This window comes from Simochromis diagramma, unplaced genomic scaffold, assembly GCF_900408965.1.
Source record: "Simochromis diagramma unplaced genomic scaffold, fSimDia1.1 OVJJ01000320.1, whole genome shotgun sequence".
NCBI lineage: Eukaryota > Metazoa > Chordata > Actinopteri > Cichliformes > Cichlidae > Simochromis > Simochromis diagramma.
The window spans coordinates 11479427-11493876 of NW_024386773.1; the positions used below are offsets into that span (position 1 = coordinate 11479427).

Below are 14450 nucleotides of genomic sequence, written 5' to 3' on the forward strand. Positions count from 1 at the left end.
GGGCTGAAATCCTAACAAAGGAAAATGCGCAATCAAATGTGACCTGACTGCTTCTACAATTTATTTCAAGTTAGAATGATCAGATCCAGGGGAGTGTCCTCCGTAAACAGCATTTTAAGGATGAATGAGAATTCAATTACCCATTTTTTATTTTTATTTATTTTTTTGTTAAATTAGGGCAGGGTGTTTACTTTGGTTGTGTAGATATTTTGACCCTGTGCTCCAGATCTCTTCTGAGGTTAATTCACATATTTTGATAGTTACACTGCAAGAATACAAGAGACAGTCTTGACTGACACCTCTTTCAATTAACGCCGAATGTTACTGAGCCGAAGGAGGATAACTTCTTTGCTGAAGTGTGGCAGTCTCAGTATTTAGCCCTGCCTGGCAGCAGGAAGATGGATTAAGCGAGGAATTTAGAGGGGAAGTGACATCCAGAAACACCTGGGCCAAACCGTCTTTGCAAACAAACCTCTTTGCCAGGACATGGAAGGACAGCCAGCATGAGAATAAACTACTCTGCTACCTGCAGAAAATGGTCACTTTATACTTTCAGATGCTCAAGTCCAAATGTTTGCAGCTCTGCACTGATTTTCAGTAAATAAATGCATTTTAAAAACTTTTATGTGAAGATTAAATTCACCTTCAACACTAGCATTATTTTTTTTTATTACAAATACCATTTATTTAAAATATTATCAAACTAAGATAACAAAAAGCAGTTATTTCTGCTTTGCTTCCAACCTACTGTGGAAACTGTTGCTGGCAGAAAACATCCTCCTTAGATAAAAAGAAGACGTTACAGTTGCAGTTTAAAGAAGGCTTTACTAACTTTTTACATTTATTTTTCAGGTACGTGTCTCAGAGGTATCATACCCAAGTGGGTTTCGCCTCACATCAAAAACTGTCCATTTCAGCAGCCCAGGCTGCAGTTATATATTAAAAGTGTCAGGACCAAACTCCCCTGCGATTAACTCTGGCTGCTCTGCCTGCATGTTTGACTGACAGGCATCACCCAGGAGATGATCAACGAGACGCGAGCGTCGACGGAGAGGAAGATGATAGGAGACATTCAGGAACTGCTGAGTCAAGGAGAAAAGGTCAACCAGCAGGACTCTCAGGGAGCTACTCTGGTAAGTTTATCTGCTTTGATTTTCTTCTAAAAATCTCAACTAAACTCAGTTTAAAACGGCATCCCTGAAGTTCTTGCTGCTTTAATATTGTAAACATTTAATTCTGTTTCTGTGGAACAGAATGCGCTCGCTTAAAATGATAAAATTGGATGCATGTACTGCATAAATACACTTAGATTAATGTAAAATGTGATGTAAAGTGGCAGATTTATGTGCTCAGGTTACTCAGTGATGGTGCACTAATTTGGCAAAGCTAAGCTCTGTGTGTGGTGTTAGAAAGGCAGCTAATGCAGCTGCCTTTCTGTAGCTGCTCCACAATACATTGTCTGAGATATAATTGACTGTGGCTTTAAATTGGCTACAAGTGTTTTGTTACTGCGGGTAGCTTTTGTTAGAGTAGTCTGCCATAGATGAGGGTAGAAATTGTCTTGAGAGGTTAAAATCTTCACTGTGATATCATCTGGACCACAGCTGCTGCTTTTGCTCTTCAGACAAAATGTTTTTATATTATTAAAAAAGGGAAAGCAGATATTAAGATTGCTACATTCAAAGATTAGGAAAGATTAGCAGGGTGGACATATGCATGCATTGCAGCCATGCAGTTAGTGTGTTGCCATATCACTGCTTTAATTGTCTGTACGCTCTGGAGGCTTCTTCCATTGGTGAATCACCCGGAGGTATCTAATATTGGGGTTTAAGCCTTTTTCTTGCTATTTTTGTTGGGTTATCTAAGCAAACAAATCTTGGTGCAATAAAGAGGAAATGATTTTAATATTATTTTCTGGGCTGAAGCCATTTTTTCCATGTAAGCTTGTTAAAGTGGTCCTATTGTGCTCATTTCTGGCTCCATATTTCTACCCTTGGATTCTGCAAGAGTAGTTTTGGATGATACACATTTATAAAATTCATCTGATTCATCTTACACTGGGACTTGGTGCAGCGCCTCAGTTTATCCACTGTCTGAGGAAAGAAAAACGATGTTGTAGCACACTTTAAAGCAACTTTCTTCTGTTCAGATGTTTGCTTCCCTCTCATCTTCCCCTCCTTTCTTCTGTTTCTCATATAAACAGAAGATCTGCATAGCAGATGAGCAGATGAATAGACTGCAAAGCAAGTTCAACATGCCAAGCTGGCTTGACAAAACCCAAACCCTCAGTCGGGATCAACTTTCTCTGTTAACCCAAGCTGCTTCCTTCTTCAGAATCAGTGCAGGCTCACGTAAAAGTTGGTGTTTACACATCATTTCACTCTTCAGAGCTAAATGGCTCAAGTGAGCATTATCTACTCTAATCAGAAATATTATCAGATGAACAGAAAATGGAGAGCTATAAAGAACATAAAAAATATATCAGTAAAATGCAACCGTGTTGCTGCAAAGAAGACGAGAGAAAATTATATACATAATGTATTTTAATGCTCGGCCCGGTGTTGATACTGCTGTTTGTTTCTAAAATGAACTGTACATTAGAGCTGGGAAACCTTTTACACGTTTAAATACTGAAAATTATTCATTGTGTTCAGGTCTGAGATTCTCCCTTAGCATAATAAAGGAGACATGGAAATCATTTTAGTTTAGTCAGCAATGAAATTATTTTTATTGACTGAATGAGTATTCAGTGTGTAATTAATGGATTTTTTTTTTTTTTTTCATTTTTCTTGTAGCTGTAATTCCAGCAGCTATAAAAGAGGCTCAGCAGCAGATTAGCACCAAGAACATAAACACATTTTCTGCATCACAAACTGAAAGTAGCCAAATTTCAGCAGTGCTTCTTTCATGCGTTAGTAAGGTGTGGCTCAACAGTTTGTATGTATAAAATATTAGACAGAGAGAGCAGAGCCACCATCATGACACTGGAAAACTCTTGACTTTAAGCTCAACACAGCTTGCTGTCCCCCCATAGTACACCCCTTAGGGCTTCTTGGCTCACACATAGACCTGTGTGGCGGAGATGACCATGTTGGGGATATGCGTTTTTATTAACATCACAGCCAGTAGAAAAAAGCTGTCTGAATTGGCTCATTTAAAGCAGTCTGCGTGAAGCCTGAGCTGCTGGCTCATAGGGATTATTTGGATATATACTGACCTCATTACTGGAAACTTTGATCTTCTTTAATATTACGTATGATAGGAAATGAAGAAAAAGCATTTGAAAAGGAAGCAGTTAGAAATAAAATAAGATAGAGCGCTAAACATGAAATGAACCCTCCTACCCACCGGGTTCCAGATGTGCTGCAGAGAGACAAACCTCTCGCGTTAATATCAGGCGTCACAGGTCTGAACAAAGAGGGGGGAAAAAAAGCAAATGGTGTGTAAATATTCAGTGGACCGTCTTTATTACAGATTCACCTTTCAAAGATCATGTGCTCTGCAACACTGTCTCGCGAGGCCGTAAAACCTCCAAAGCTAATCAGGCATTTAGAGCCTCATTATAATTTTTTAAAGACAAATCAGCTGTATGATTTTAAATGGTCTGAGTGCTCCAGTTATGAATGCTCAGGATACCTGCAGTCATTATTTAAACAAATGTTAGATTACAGTAAACCTGTAGTGATGATAAAATTGCATTTAAGAGGAGCGGGAAGAGATGACAAGAAACATAAAAGCAGCATTTCATCAAAGAAAACATGGTCAGATTGGATTTTTGGTTTTCAGTAGTATGTGTGCTCCTGTTGGCCTTTTGTGTGAGTTTTATGCCGACCCCTAAAGTTTATAAGTTTGATGCATAAGTGTGATCAGAGCGATTAAGTAGACAAGAGAATGAAAACTAATAAAGGCCCTCATGTCTTTATGCTTTGCTGCATAGTGCAAAGGTACGCGAGGATTGTGTGTACCTAATAAGTCCCTAAATTTGTTTTGTTTAGCACTTTAGTACAGTGATGCAATAAAAGTCAAGCAAGGTACAAAAAAAATCATTAGCACATAATTTACTGAGTAGAGCATATAATGTCAGATGCCTTAATGAAGTCTTTATTATGTATTAGGGATTTAGCTACACGGGGGAAACACAGTGACGGATCACTGGATGGAAGTAGCTAGGGGATAGTAGTATCCCAAAATAACCCCGTTAAGCTTTAAAGTCTTACTACAGATTGTGTGATTGAGCTGCTTGTCCCTTTGCTTTCTACATCCTGTTAATCTTCATTCGAGCACGATGAAGCAAACTAGAGCATGCCTTATTAAAATCCCTGGCACAGATGAGAGGAAGAGACCCTGAACTGACAGGAAGTTATGTAACGTTAATCTTTTGTTTTCCAGTGAAATGCATTTTTATGATCCTGTTTTGATGTGCAGGCACAATGATTTGTATGCTTTGTGACTTCAGACAGATTGAGAAGAGAAATATTTTTCATTTTTGTTGGAAGTTTATGCAAAAAAAAGTGTAAACAAAGTAAGGAAAAGTAACAAGTGTCACGTGTTGTTCTCTGTGCCATAAACCTGACGAAGGACACATAAACACAAAGTTTATATATAAAAATACACTCGCTGGACACACCTCCTTATATCTTTAGAAGTGCCTTAATTCTTCCTTGTGTAGATTTAGCTGGAAATGTTTCTCTGTGTTTTGGTTGTGGATGGATTGATGTCTGGTGACTGTGCAGGCCATTTGAAGACAGTGAGCTCATTGTTATGCTTAAGAAACCAGTTTGAGATGGTTTGAGCTTTGTATCCTGCTGGGGGAAGCCATCAGAAGATGGGTATGCTGTGGTCATAAAGAGATGGATATGGTCAGCAGCAATACTTGGGCAGGCTGCTGCATATAAATGATGCTTAATTGGTAGTAATGGGTGGCCTAGAGTGTTCCAAAAAACATACCCCCCATATCATTACATCACCACCACCAGCCTGAACTGTATACTATAATACTGTACTACTATATAATAGAAGCCAGGATGGATCCGTGCGTTCATGTTGCTTAAACATCGCAATGTTGCAGCAGAAATTGAGACTCATCAGACCAGTGGATGTTTTTCCCAATTTGCTTTTGTCCAGTTTTGGTGTGCAAACTGGACCGGAGTGTTCAGAGGTGATCTTCTGCATACCTTGGTTGTAATGAGTGCTTAATTGAGTTATTCTTGCCTTCATCACCTCGAAGGAGTCTAGCCATTCTCCTCTGACCTCTCACATCGATGAGTCATTTTCACCCAGAGAACTCACTTTTCACTTTTACAGATCATTCTCTGTAAACCCCAGTGACAGTTGTGAGGGAAAATCCCAGTAGATGAGCAGTTTCTTAAGTGCACCACGTTGGCGCCTGCCTCCTAACTTATGGGTCTATTATTGCAGTCCTCTCTTTTCAATTACTGTCATCTCAGGTTTTGTTTATTTTTAAGAAAACTATAGTTTTAGCCTTGTGAAGGAGAATGAGTGAGGCGAGTGAAGTTTCACATGTACACAAAGCATTTCAGACTGGAAATAACAAGTGAAACGCATTGTTAAGTTAAGATACGGCGATGGAGGTTATTTCAGTCCTTTAATCACACATTTAGCTGCATGTCGTTAGATTGTGGGTGAAAACGGAAGACAAGAGAGTACTTGTCCCGGCATGCGTTTGACCAGTGGAAGGGTAAATCAGGACATGCTGCTGGTGGCACTGTGGGAGGAACTGGAGTGCTCGCAGTATGCTGACATTATGAAACTTTTGGCACGGTGACACAGGCAGTGTTGCCCAGTGTCGGTCCACCGGTTTGTTTCGGAACGAAAATCTCAGCAAAGACTCTGATGGTCCCCCGGCTTAACCTGTACTGTCAGCATGAGGTTGACATTTCTGGTTTTGAGTGAAACGTCTCAGTAAGCGGGACAGACTGTTATTAGATCGGGTTTAGATGTTTTCAGCGGCTTTTTGTCCAGTCCCGCCAAAAGGTCAGATTTGTCATTTGGCTAATGCTAATGATCTTTTCATTTGCCTCAGGTTTGTCCTATTATTACTTGTCATCCTCAGCCTCATCTGACACTGACTTAAATGAGGAAGTTTGTCCTTAATGAGGAGGCTGTCTTTTAGTTTTGATCAATGTAACCACTCTTTGATGGGATGCACCGGTACATTGGTTTACAATTACAGTGATGTTTTCTGTTAAACTCATGTGTTCCTTAGTTGTATTTTTATGGCATGTTAGACAACTTTAGCTTGTTTCCTTTAGCTAATTCTGTGTGTCTCACGGCCTTTAGATGCCTATAAAGGAACGCTGTGATTCGATATTCGGTCTTCTGGAATGCTGATGGCATTTTCCAAAAGATAGACTGGTGAATAGATGGTGTTTTCTGTTATCCCAAACATAACCTACTTCTGCGGTCTCACCAAAAGAGGCAAACAACATTAAGTACAGTTCCTGTAAGTGACACGTGAAGCTGCAAACCAGACTTTCATGAATGTCACACCACTTGCCAACTTCCCTGTTGCAATAAACATATTTTATACCAGTTTGTTATTGTTCAACCTCACAGCCACAGTTTGTGTGGGCCTTAGAAATTGGTGGAATGAAAGGGCAAGTGCTGCCATCATATTATATTTTTCTTTTTCAGGCATTCAGTAATTTGAAGGCCAGGAAAGGAAAATATTCAAAGGAGGTTCCAATAAAAACTGAAATTAACAATTTTCAGTTTGGTGATTTTAAAAAGCAAAATGAAAAAAAGATTTTTGCTTTTGTTTCCTCCTAAAACAACATTTTGAGGTTGTTGAAAGCATATTCTACTCTGAGAACCTTTGAGACACTCAAATATTCTGCTGCTTCTCTTTTAAATGTATAAAGTGGAGCTGAATTAGGTCATTATTTAGTTGCTATTTCTTATGAGCAAAATGCTGAAAAAGACTTGGTGTAAAAACTTGATGATTCTGTCAGAGTAATTATACTTTGCATTTTTTCATTATTTCTCTTTTCTCATCTGATCTCTGGCTCTTTGTTAGATTGGTTTTCTTCTTATGTATCTAATAGGACCGTCTCTGTTAGGACGAACGAGTTCTACTCTAACATCACTTCCTTAACCTGTGGAGTTCCACAAGGTTCAGTTCTGGGTCCCTTATTATTTTTCTATCTATGTTGTTTCTTCATCCGCCATCATTCATCCTTTTCTGACATTTCTATGCCATTGACATTAAGCTGCATATGTATTTTAAACCTCACCAGCTGAACAGGCTGTCAACCCTGGACCACTGTTTAACCCAGATTAATGGCCGTCTAGCCATTACCTTCTTCTAAACATCAACTGAGAACACAATTATAGCTCCTCCTGAACCTTTTGCTTCTTTAGGTTCGGAGTTTGGGATGTCTGATTATAGTCTGGGTTTTGATTCAACTGTAAAATGTATTTCTTGTTCCTGTTACCTTTTATTTAAAGAAGATTTCTAAATTACGATATATGGTCTCCTTTGCTGAACTGGAGGAAATTGTTGATGCTTGTGTGTTATCGTGCTTAGGTTGCTGTAAAGCCCTTTTATAGATAGATCATCTGTTTTATGCCTCTAAGCAATAAAAAAGTTATTTTTAACAAAATGTTGCTATTAAAATATTCTAGTTAGCGAGCTCACATTAATTTTTACATGGGTAAATCACACTAATCACACTGAGGCTCACAATCTTCGATGACAGGCTCTGAATTTGTTAGTTGTTCCTTGGAAGATGAAAAGACTTCTGGGACAGAGCCCTTCAATCTGTTGAGACTTTTATTGATTTGAACTTTTGAAACTACCTGTTTACTTTATTATTAAACATTGTTTTTATTATTGGGGAGCACGGTGGTGCAGGGGTTAGCACTGTTGGCTCAGTGGAGTTTGACTCCACCAACTGGTTAGAGCCTTTCTGTGTGGCGTGTGCATGTTGTTCCCGTGTTTGCGTGGGTTACTTTAATCATGTTTGTTTTCAGTTTAGTTTCAGGTTTAGGTTTTGTTGTCTGAAAATGGTAAATTAGTTTCAGTTCGTTTTTTTTCTTTACAGTATGTTGGATAGGTCTCTCGGGCAAGATTACAAATTCCCTCTGAGTGATGACATGTTCCAGGCTAGTTTTATGAGGCCAGGACAAGAATTAATATCTCAACATTAACAGATTAGGTTGTTTCATGGAGGCAGGCTCAGCCTAATTTGATCAGGACCTTGAATTGACCACAATAATCTACATCTAATTTAACATAATATTAGAAGATGCACAGTAATAAACTGACATCTTTAAACTTAGAAGCAAAAAAATACTTTATTTGTAGATTTTTGCAGGTGTAATGTCTCACATAGTAAGCAATTGTAAGTTAGCACTATATAACGTTCTTTGGTATGTTCACTGCCACTTTAGTATGAATTTCACATTATTTTTTTTGCATGCAAACAGTAAATCCTGAGCACTGGGGAAAAACAATCTCTATTCCCTTCTCTGTTGTTGCAGCTACACATCGCAGCAGCAAATGGCTACGCGCAGGCTGCAGAGCTGCTGCTGGAGGGGGGGGCTCGTGTGGACCTCAGAGATTCAGATGGATGGCAGCCTCTTCATGCTGCAGCGTGCTGGGGTCAGGTAAGGAAAACACAACAGGAAAGAGATAAGAGCCTCAGGCGCACACAAAGGTTTCTGGAACCATTAATACAAATTGCTTCCACTGTTGTTGTTGTTGCTGCTTTAGATGCATGTGGCAGAGCTGCTGGTGTCTCACGGAGCCAGTCTCAATGCCAAGACCTTCCTGGAGGAGACTCCAATTGGTATGTTTACAGTATACTGTAGCACTCACTTGTCCGGTGCACCTGGTAATGAGTTCGGGGGAAAAAAGTATCGTCTCAGCAGGGTCTCATTTCCAAGTGTTCACTTTTATGTTAAGCATTACTAACAGTGTCCCTTTTACCCATGTTGCTTTAAGATCTGTGTGAGGATGAGGAGTTCAGAGCCATCCTGCTGGACCTGAAACACAAACACGACATTATCATGAAGTCACAGCTCAAGCACAAGACCTCGCTGTGCAGGCGAACGTCCAGTGCAGGCAGTCGTGGGTATGTGCTGACATCTGTTGGTGGTAGCATGGCTACTACAGGCTTTGTTATTTGGAGAAATTAGAAAACAGACAAAACATCTGTTCTGTATACTTACAGCTGTATTTACATTTAATAGGAGAATGGTGGATAGAAGTCTCCGCTGATATAATGACATAATGTCTGACACAATGAAGCTGTCAGTTTAGCCTGTGTATAAGTTCTTCCGCTCTTTAACTTTCATGTGTAAAAGTACCATATATGGTAAGCTGTTATTTTTCTAGCTGCTTTTTCTTACTGGGAATTCCACTTGTGTTCACAGAAAAGTGGTGCGGCGAGCCAGTTTGTCGGACAGACACAACCTGTGTCGTAAAGAGTACGAGACCGAGGCCATCGTGTGGAGGAAAGAAAAGGAAGACGAGGACGAGAAAGAAAAGGAGTCTGATCAGGAGAATAGCCAAGTAGTTAATGTGAGACTATTTTTAAGGATTACATAAATAGCTCTATACAGTTCTAACTTTGGTTTTTTGGGTGGGTGGGGGGTGGCTTGGTGGAATTTACCGCCCCCTCACACACACGCTGTCAGATGATAATGTGTGTGTGTGTGAGATATTTTTAAGCACAGGTAGAAAGATGATTCTTCCCACTCAGAAGCTGAAATGTCACATTTGGATGAATCAGACAGAGGACTTCCTCCAGCACCCAGGACCAATTGCACAAAAGGAAACCCACAACAGAAAAAAACTGAAATACTGTCTTCCATTATCAGTAGACTCTGTTGCCGCCGCCGCTGCTTATTGTAACCTCAACTTTTTACACACATTATCTGCAGATTATCAGATGACATTCAGAGAAATGTTGCTCTGGCACAAAATAACTCTGAACAGTTGGGAGATTTTCTCTATAATGAAGCAAATAAATTGGCTTTACATCTGATTTCATTTGAACTTGGTAAGCCTCGGCAGCAGATCAAAGTTTGCTGATCTGCCCTGCACAGTCAGGCCTTTGTGTATTTAATGAGCTAAAAGAAAGTCTTACAGAGGATTAAAGTAATCCTTATTGATGTCTTGCAGGTCAAGCCTGTTGTCGCTGTGGAGCTGCCCGACAAGTCCAACCTACCCACCATCCTCAAAGAAGGCAAGCAGAACGGCCTAATCTCCACGACAACATCCATGCCACCTCAGCCTCCCTCCAATGGCAGCACACCGACGTCCAGCAAGGGTGGGGTTGTCACCACCCAGCCGTCCCAGGAGGAAGCCTGGCCAAAAGAGCGCCCTCAGACTCTGTCAGAGCTGAAAAAGCAGCGAGCTGCTGCCAAGCTCTTGAACCACCCCTTGTTCAACGGTCACCTTGGTAACGGCTCCACAGACTCCTTCACTGATGCCAAAACCACCTCTGAGGATCCTCGCATGCCGCTGGTCTCCTCCAATGGCAACGCCGTATATTATACCCCAGCCAGCGGCGACCCACCCCTGCTCAAATTCAAGCAGCCTATGGAGGAGGAGCAGCCGAAGGTGCGGACCTGCTGCTGCGTGTCATAGTTGGTGCGCGGTCATGTGACTGTTACCAGAACAGGAAGTGTTTGCACTGAGAGGAGGGAAGCAAGGAAGGCTCTGTAGAAGGGAGGAGAAGAAAGAAGGAAAGTCTTTGAACATCCTTCACCACTCCCGGTTCAAAAATGTCTTCAAGACAGGCGGCCCGATTAAAGTATGAAAACATTTCCTTTCACCTCCCAGTCTCGTAACTCCTTTAAAGTGCAGCTGAGAAGTGGAGGAAAGTCCTTTCATACATGGAGTCTCTTTACACAACAAATGTAAAGACAAGAAGTGGTCCCGCTCTCCCTGTTAAAAATCAAAGAGGATGGGGAGTGTTTTTTGACAGAAATTTAGAATTAGGAGAGAAGATCGCAAGGTACTGAATCCTCTACTTTCACACATGGAAGAAACTTTGTCTGTTACCCCACAAACAGAACGGTATCATTTCATTAGAACAGCATTTCTTCCAGGATAAACTAATCTTGTTATCAAACCACATGTGGCACATTCTTGTCATGTTCAAACAAGCAGGACAGTCATCTTGGAAGGGTGCTGATATATTGTAATACACCGTGTTGTTGTAGTACAACACATGAGAAAATGCAAAACATGGCAAAAGGAGATCTGTGACATCTCTTTCCGTGTTGACATGCTGCCTGGAAAAGTAAGGGAAAGGAATGCCATAAAACAGTGTTAAAATACTCATGAAGTGTACTTCTACAGTGAGAGATAACCGGAAGGAGTAAAAGTACTGCACTAGTGTTTGAAACGGTCACTATATTCCGTCAACTATGCGTCACCTCACCGTCCTCTCACGTGGAACCTAAACTGACAGGTCGTGCTTTGTTTTATGCATTATTCACTTTGTGCTCACTCGTATAGATAATTTAAGCAAACATGGTTGAAAATTACTGTACATGTTTTATTTATGAAATGTAAATTGTAAAAAAAAACAAAAAAAACAAAGAAAAAACATGGTTTCTAAAGTCGAGTGTATTTATTATTTGGATGGCGTGTGGAGAGTGTGTGTGAGTTAGTGGGGGGGAGGCGAATCTCCCCAGCTGAGCACCTTCTGACATGGAAGAACGGTTCAAATGAAATGAGGGTTACTGTCTGCGTTATGTACGTGTAATTAAAAAAAAAAAAACCCAGCCATCATACTGGATGGATTCATGAATATGTCACTACAAATAACAGTGTTATTTGTTTATGTTTCGTTTTTGTTTTTTTCCTGGTGGCCATTGTGTGGCTTTACTTCCCCCGAGTCACTGTATTTGTCTTCTAAACTGAAACTGTATGTTATGTAATGATTACTGTAAATGAAAAATGAGTTTTCAGAAGAATGCTTGAGGCCTCAGTATCTTTGGTATGTAGCGAGCCCAGGCTGTTATATCAGGTAATGTGTCATGCCCCCCCCCCCCCAAGGAAAAAAACCCCCCAGTACTACATGTAGTGGTTTGTCTGCTGAATTAAATGAATATTTCATCATTTTAGAAACAGTTGACGAGAGGAGCTAGAGCCAGCAGTCAGCATATTAACACCCAGACTCTGATTTTTGCTATCAGACGTTGTTGTAGTCTGACAAATATTGAGCAGTTTGCACCTCAGCAAGCAAAGGGTCTGAGAGCAAAGGAGGAATGCACTGACGTGAATGCAGTGGCAAAACAATGAGCTATTGTTCGAAGACTTTTAAATCTCTGCAGGATTGTCAGATTGTAAATGACAGACTTGCGTAACAGGAAATCTCGACTCTGATATGTTGTCTGGATTTTTACTAGCTACACTGAAAGTCTTCAAAAACTGGTCATTGCCACATCATTAGATGATAGCTGGTGCGCTCACAGTGACACTTGTCTTAGTTTAAAACAAGCACATGCAGAACCGCTAACCACAGTGTGTCGTGAGCAGGCTTACCTAAACGCAATAAAGCCATTAACACTGCAGGCGTCCTTTTCCTGCCTTGACATGGCAGGAAAAAAGCGAAAAACATTAGTGAGACTTTGTTTTCTTCTCAGAGCAAGATGTTTCTCTTTGTTTCGAGTCTTCATGGTAAGTTAAGGCAAGTAGTTTCTATTTGTGGAGACCAGAGATGGGCAGTAACTGTAATCTGATTACTTTTTTCAAGTAACGAGTAAAGGGATTACTATTGCAAAATCGGTAATTAGATTACCGTTACTTTCCCGTAGGAACGCTGCATTACTGCGTTACTAAAACCGTGATTTTTTTTTTTTTTTTTTTTTTTTTTTTTTGCCAGAATGTCTGATGACAGTGACGTAAGCGAGTGCACCCTTGGTGACAACAGCTGTGTGCAGATCAACAGTGGATAATATATCGATTGTGGGAGAGAGTATGAGGTGCAGCGTTTAAAGCGTGGAGGTACTGACCTTACTTTGAGTTTGACTCCATAAAAAGTGACAAAAACATTAGCGTCCATCGTGCGTGGGAAGAAAACTTATTTTTACAGCGAAAAAAACCCCTAAACTTCCAAGCAAGCACCGAGTGCGCTACCACGTAATGGGAAATTCACAGAGAAACTCGCGGATTCTTCAACTGACCGCGGCACACCTGCACCAGGGTAAACCTCCGCCTACCGCAGTCCTGCTTTACAGGTGAAAATAGAGCAACAGGACCGCTGAGTCTTTGACTTTATTTATTTTCTGCTGTGTTTTACTTGCATCTATTTGAAAGAGTGAGTGTAAACACACAAAATATTTTATGTGCTGGAATGTGCAGAAAATAGGTTTAAATATTAAACAAATTTATTCAAGTCAGAGAATGTTGCATATAATTACATTTTTGCTTGATGCATAAAGTTAAAAGATTAAAACTGATAAAACAAGTTTAAAAAAATAGACTTTTCCATTTGATTACATTTTGTATGATGGATTATGCAGAAAAAGTAGAATTGGGCTGAAAGATCTATCGCTTTATCACCTCTTCAGGTTGTAAATCGTGTTTTTAAAAAGTAACTAAGTAATTAATTACTTTTGAAAATAAGTAATCAGTAAAGTAACGGGATTACTTTTTTGGGAAAGTAATCAGTAATTAGTTACTGATTACTTTTTTCAAGTAACTTGACCAACACTGGTGGAGACTAAGAAGGAGTTAGTATCAACCTTGCCATCAAACCTGCAGCCAGGAAGCCAGTCAGGCTACACCCGGGAATGCGAAACTATTCCTTAAATTTAACAGCTCCTTTAAATGTGTTTGTGCCAAAGAGTCTTCCATGAGTTGAAAATAATTTAGTTTGGCGGGAAGCTTTCTGATGGCCGACTTCTTTGAAAATGTGATTACCTGTAATACCACGCCATCACCCTTCTTCCTCACCACATCAACTGTACAGCGTTCGAGTATTTGTACAGACAGGTTTGTAAATATGTTTGTATCAGTACTCCCCCTGTTATGTTCCCATGTTTTTGCATTTACATGTCTGTGTTGTTACTGTTGATGAACATATAGGAAACTACAGTTAACCATATGGGTGAATAGTGTTAGCAGACTTTTGGTTGTACAAAGGGGGGGGACTGTGTGATTAAGTAGACCCTCAAGTAGTCCCAGGAGTCCAAAATGTCTGCAGAGTCGAGCGCATACCCAGATATGGCTGAGTGTTAAGACACCAGTGTCTGCGGTGCATTTAAAGCTGAATGACTGAACTTTTGTGCATGATTTTTCTGCAATGGTCAGTTTGTTTTTCACCTCAACTTGAGGAAGTAAAAATGAAGTCAAACAGTTTGCCATTTCCCTTATTTTAGGTACCGCGATGCCATCTTGTTATGAGGCAGCTTACTTCTGGTAGCTGCAAACAAGTTGACTAAAAAAAAAAAGTTCAACCCTGTTTCCT

The 14450-nt window shown here is 40.2% G+C and overlaps 1 protein-coding gene and 1 long non-coding RNA gene across 4 annotated transcripts in view; one reads left to right on the forward strand and one right to left on the reverse strand.

Annotated features, from left to right (window-relative positions):
* The window catches only part of ppp1r16b (protein phosphatase 1, regulatory subunit 16B), a 93212-nt gene extending 81170 nt beyond the window's left edge, over nt 1-12042 (forward strand). For all 3 annotated transcript variants that reach the window (XM_040008155.1, XM_040008172.1, XM_040008164.1), the window contains exons 6-11: nt 1009-1133; nt 8503-8628; nt 8735-8810; nt 8966-9095; nt 9397-9544; nt 10148-12042. In XM_040008155.1, the coding sequence (XP_039864089.1) occupies nt 1009-1133; nt 8503-8628; nt 8735-8810; nt 8966-9095; nt 9397-9544; nt 10148-10615 (1073 nt within the window). In that variant the 3' untranslated portion in view covers nt 10616-12042. The remainder of the gene's footprint in view (nt 1-1008; nt 1134-8502; nt 8629-8734; nt 8811-8965; nt 9096-9396; nt 9545-10147) is intronic.
* On the reverse strand, nt 8057-10218 carry LOC120719171. Its single transcript, XR_005692631.1, has 2 exons — nt 10113-10218; nt 8057-9006 (listed from the first exon to the last, which is right to left on the reverse strand). It is a non-coding gene; the product is annotated as an uncharacterized LOC120719171 (long non-coding RNA).
* Nucleotides 12043-14450: the final 2408 nt, after the last annotated feature.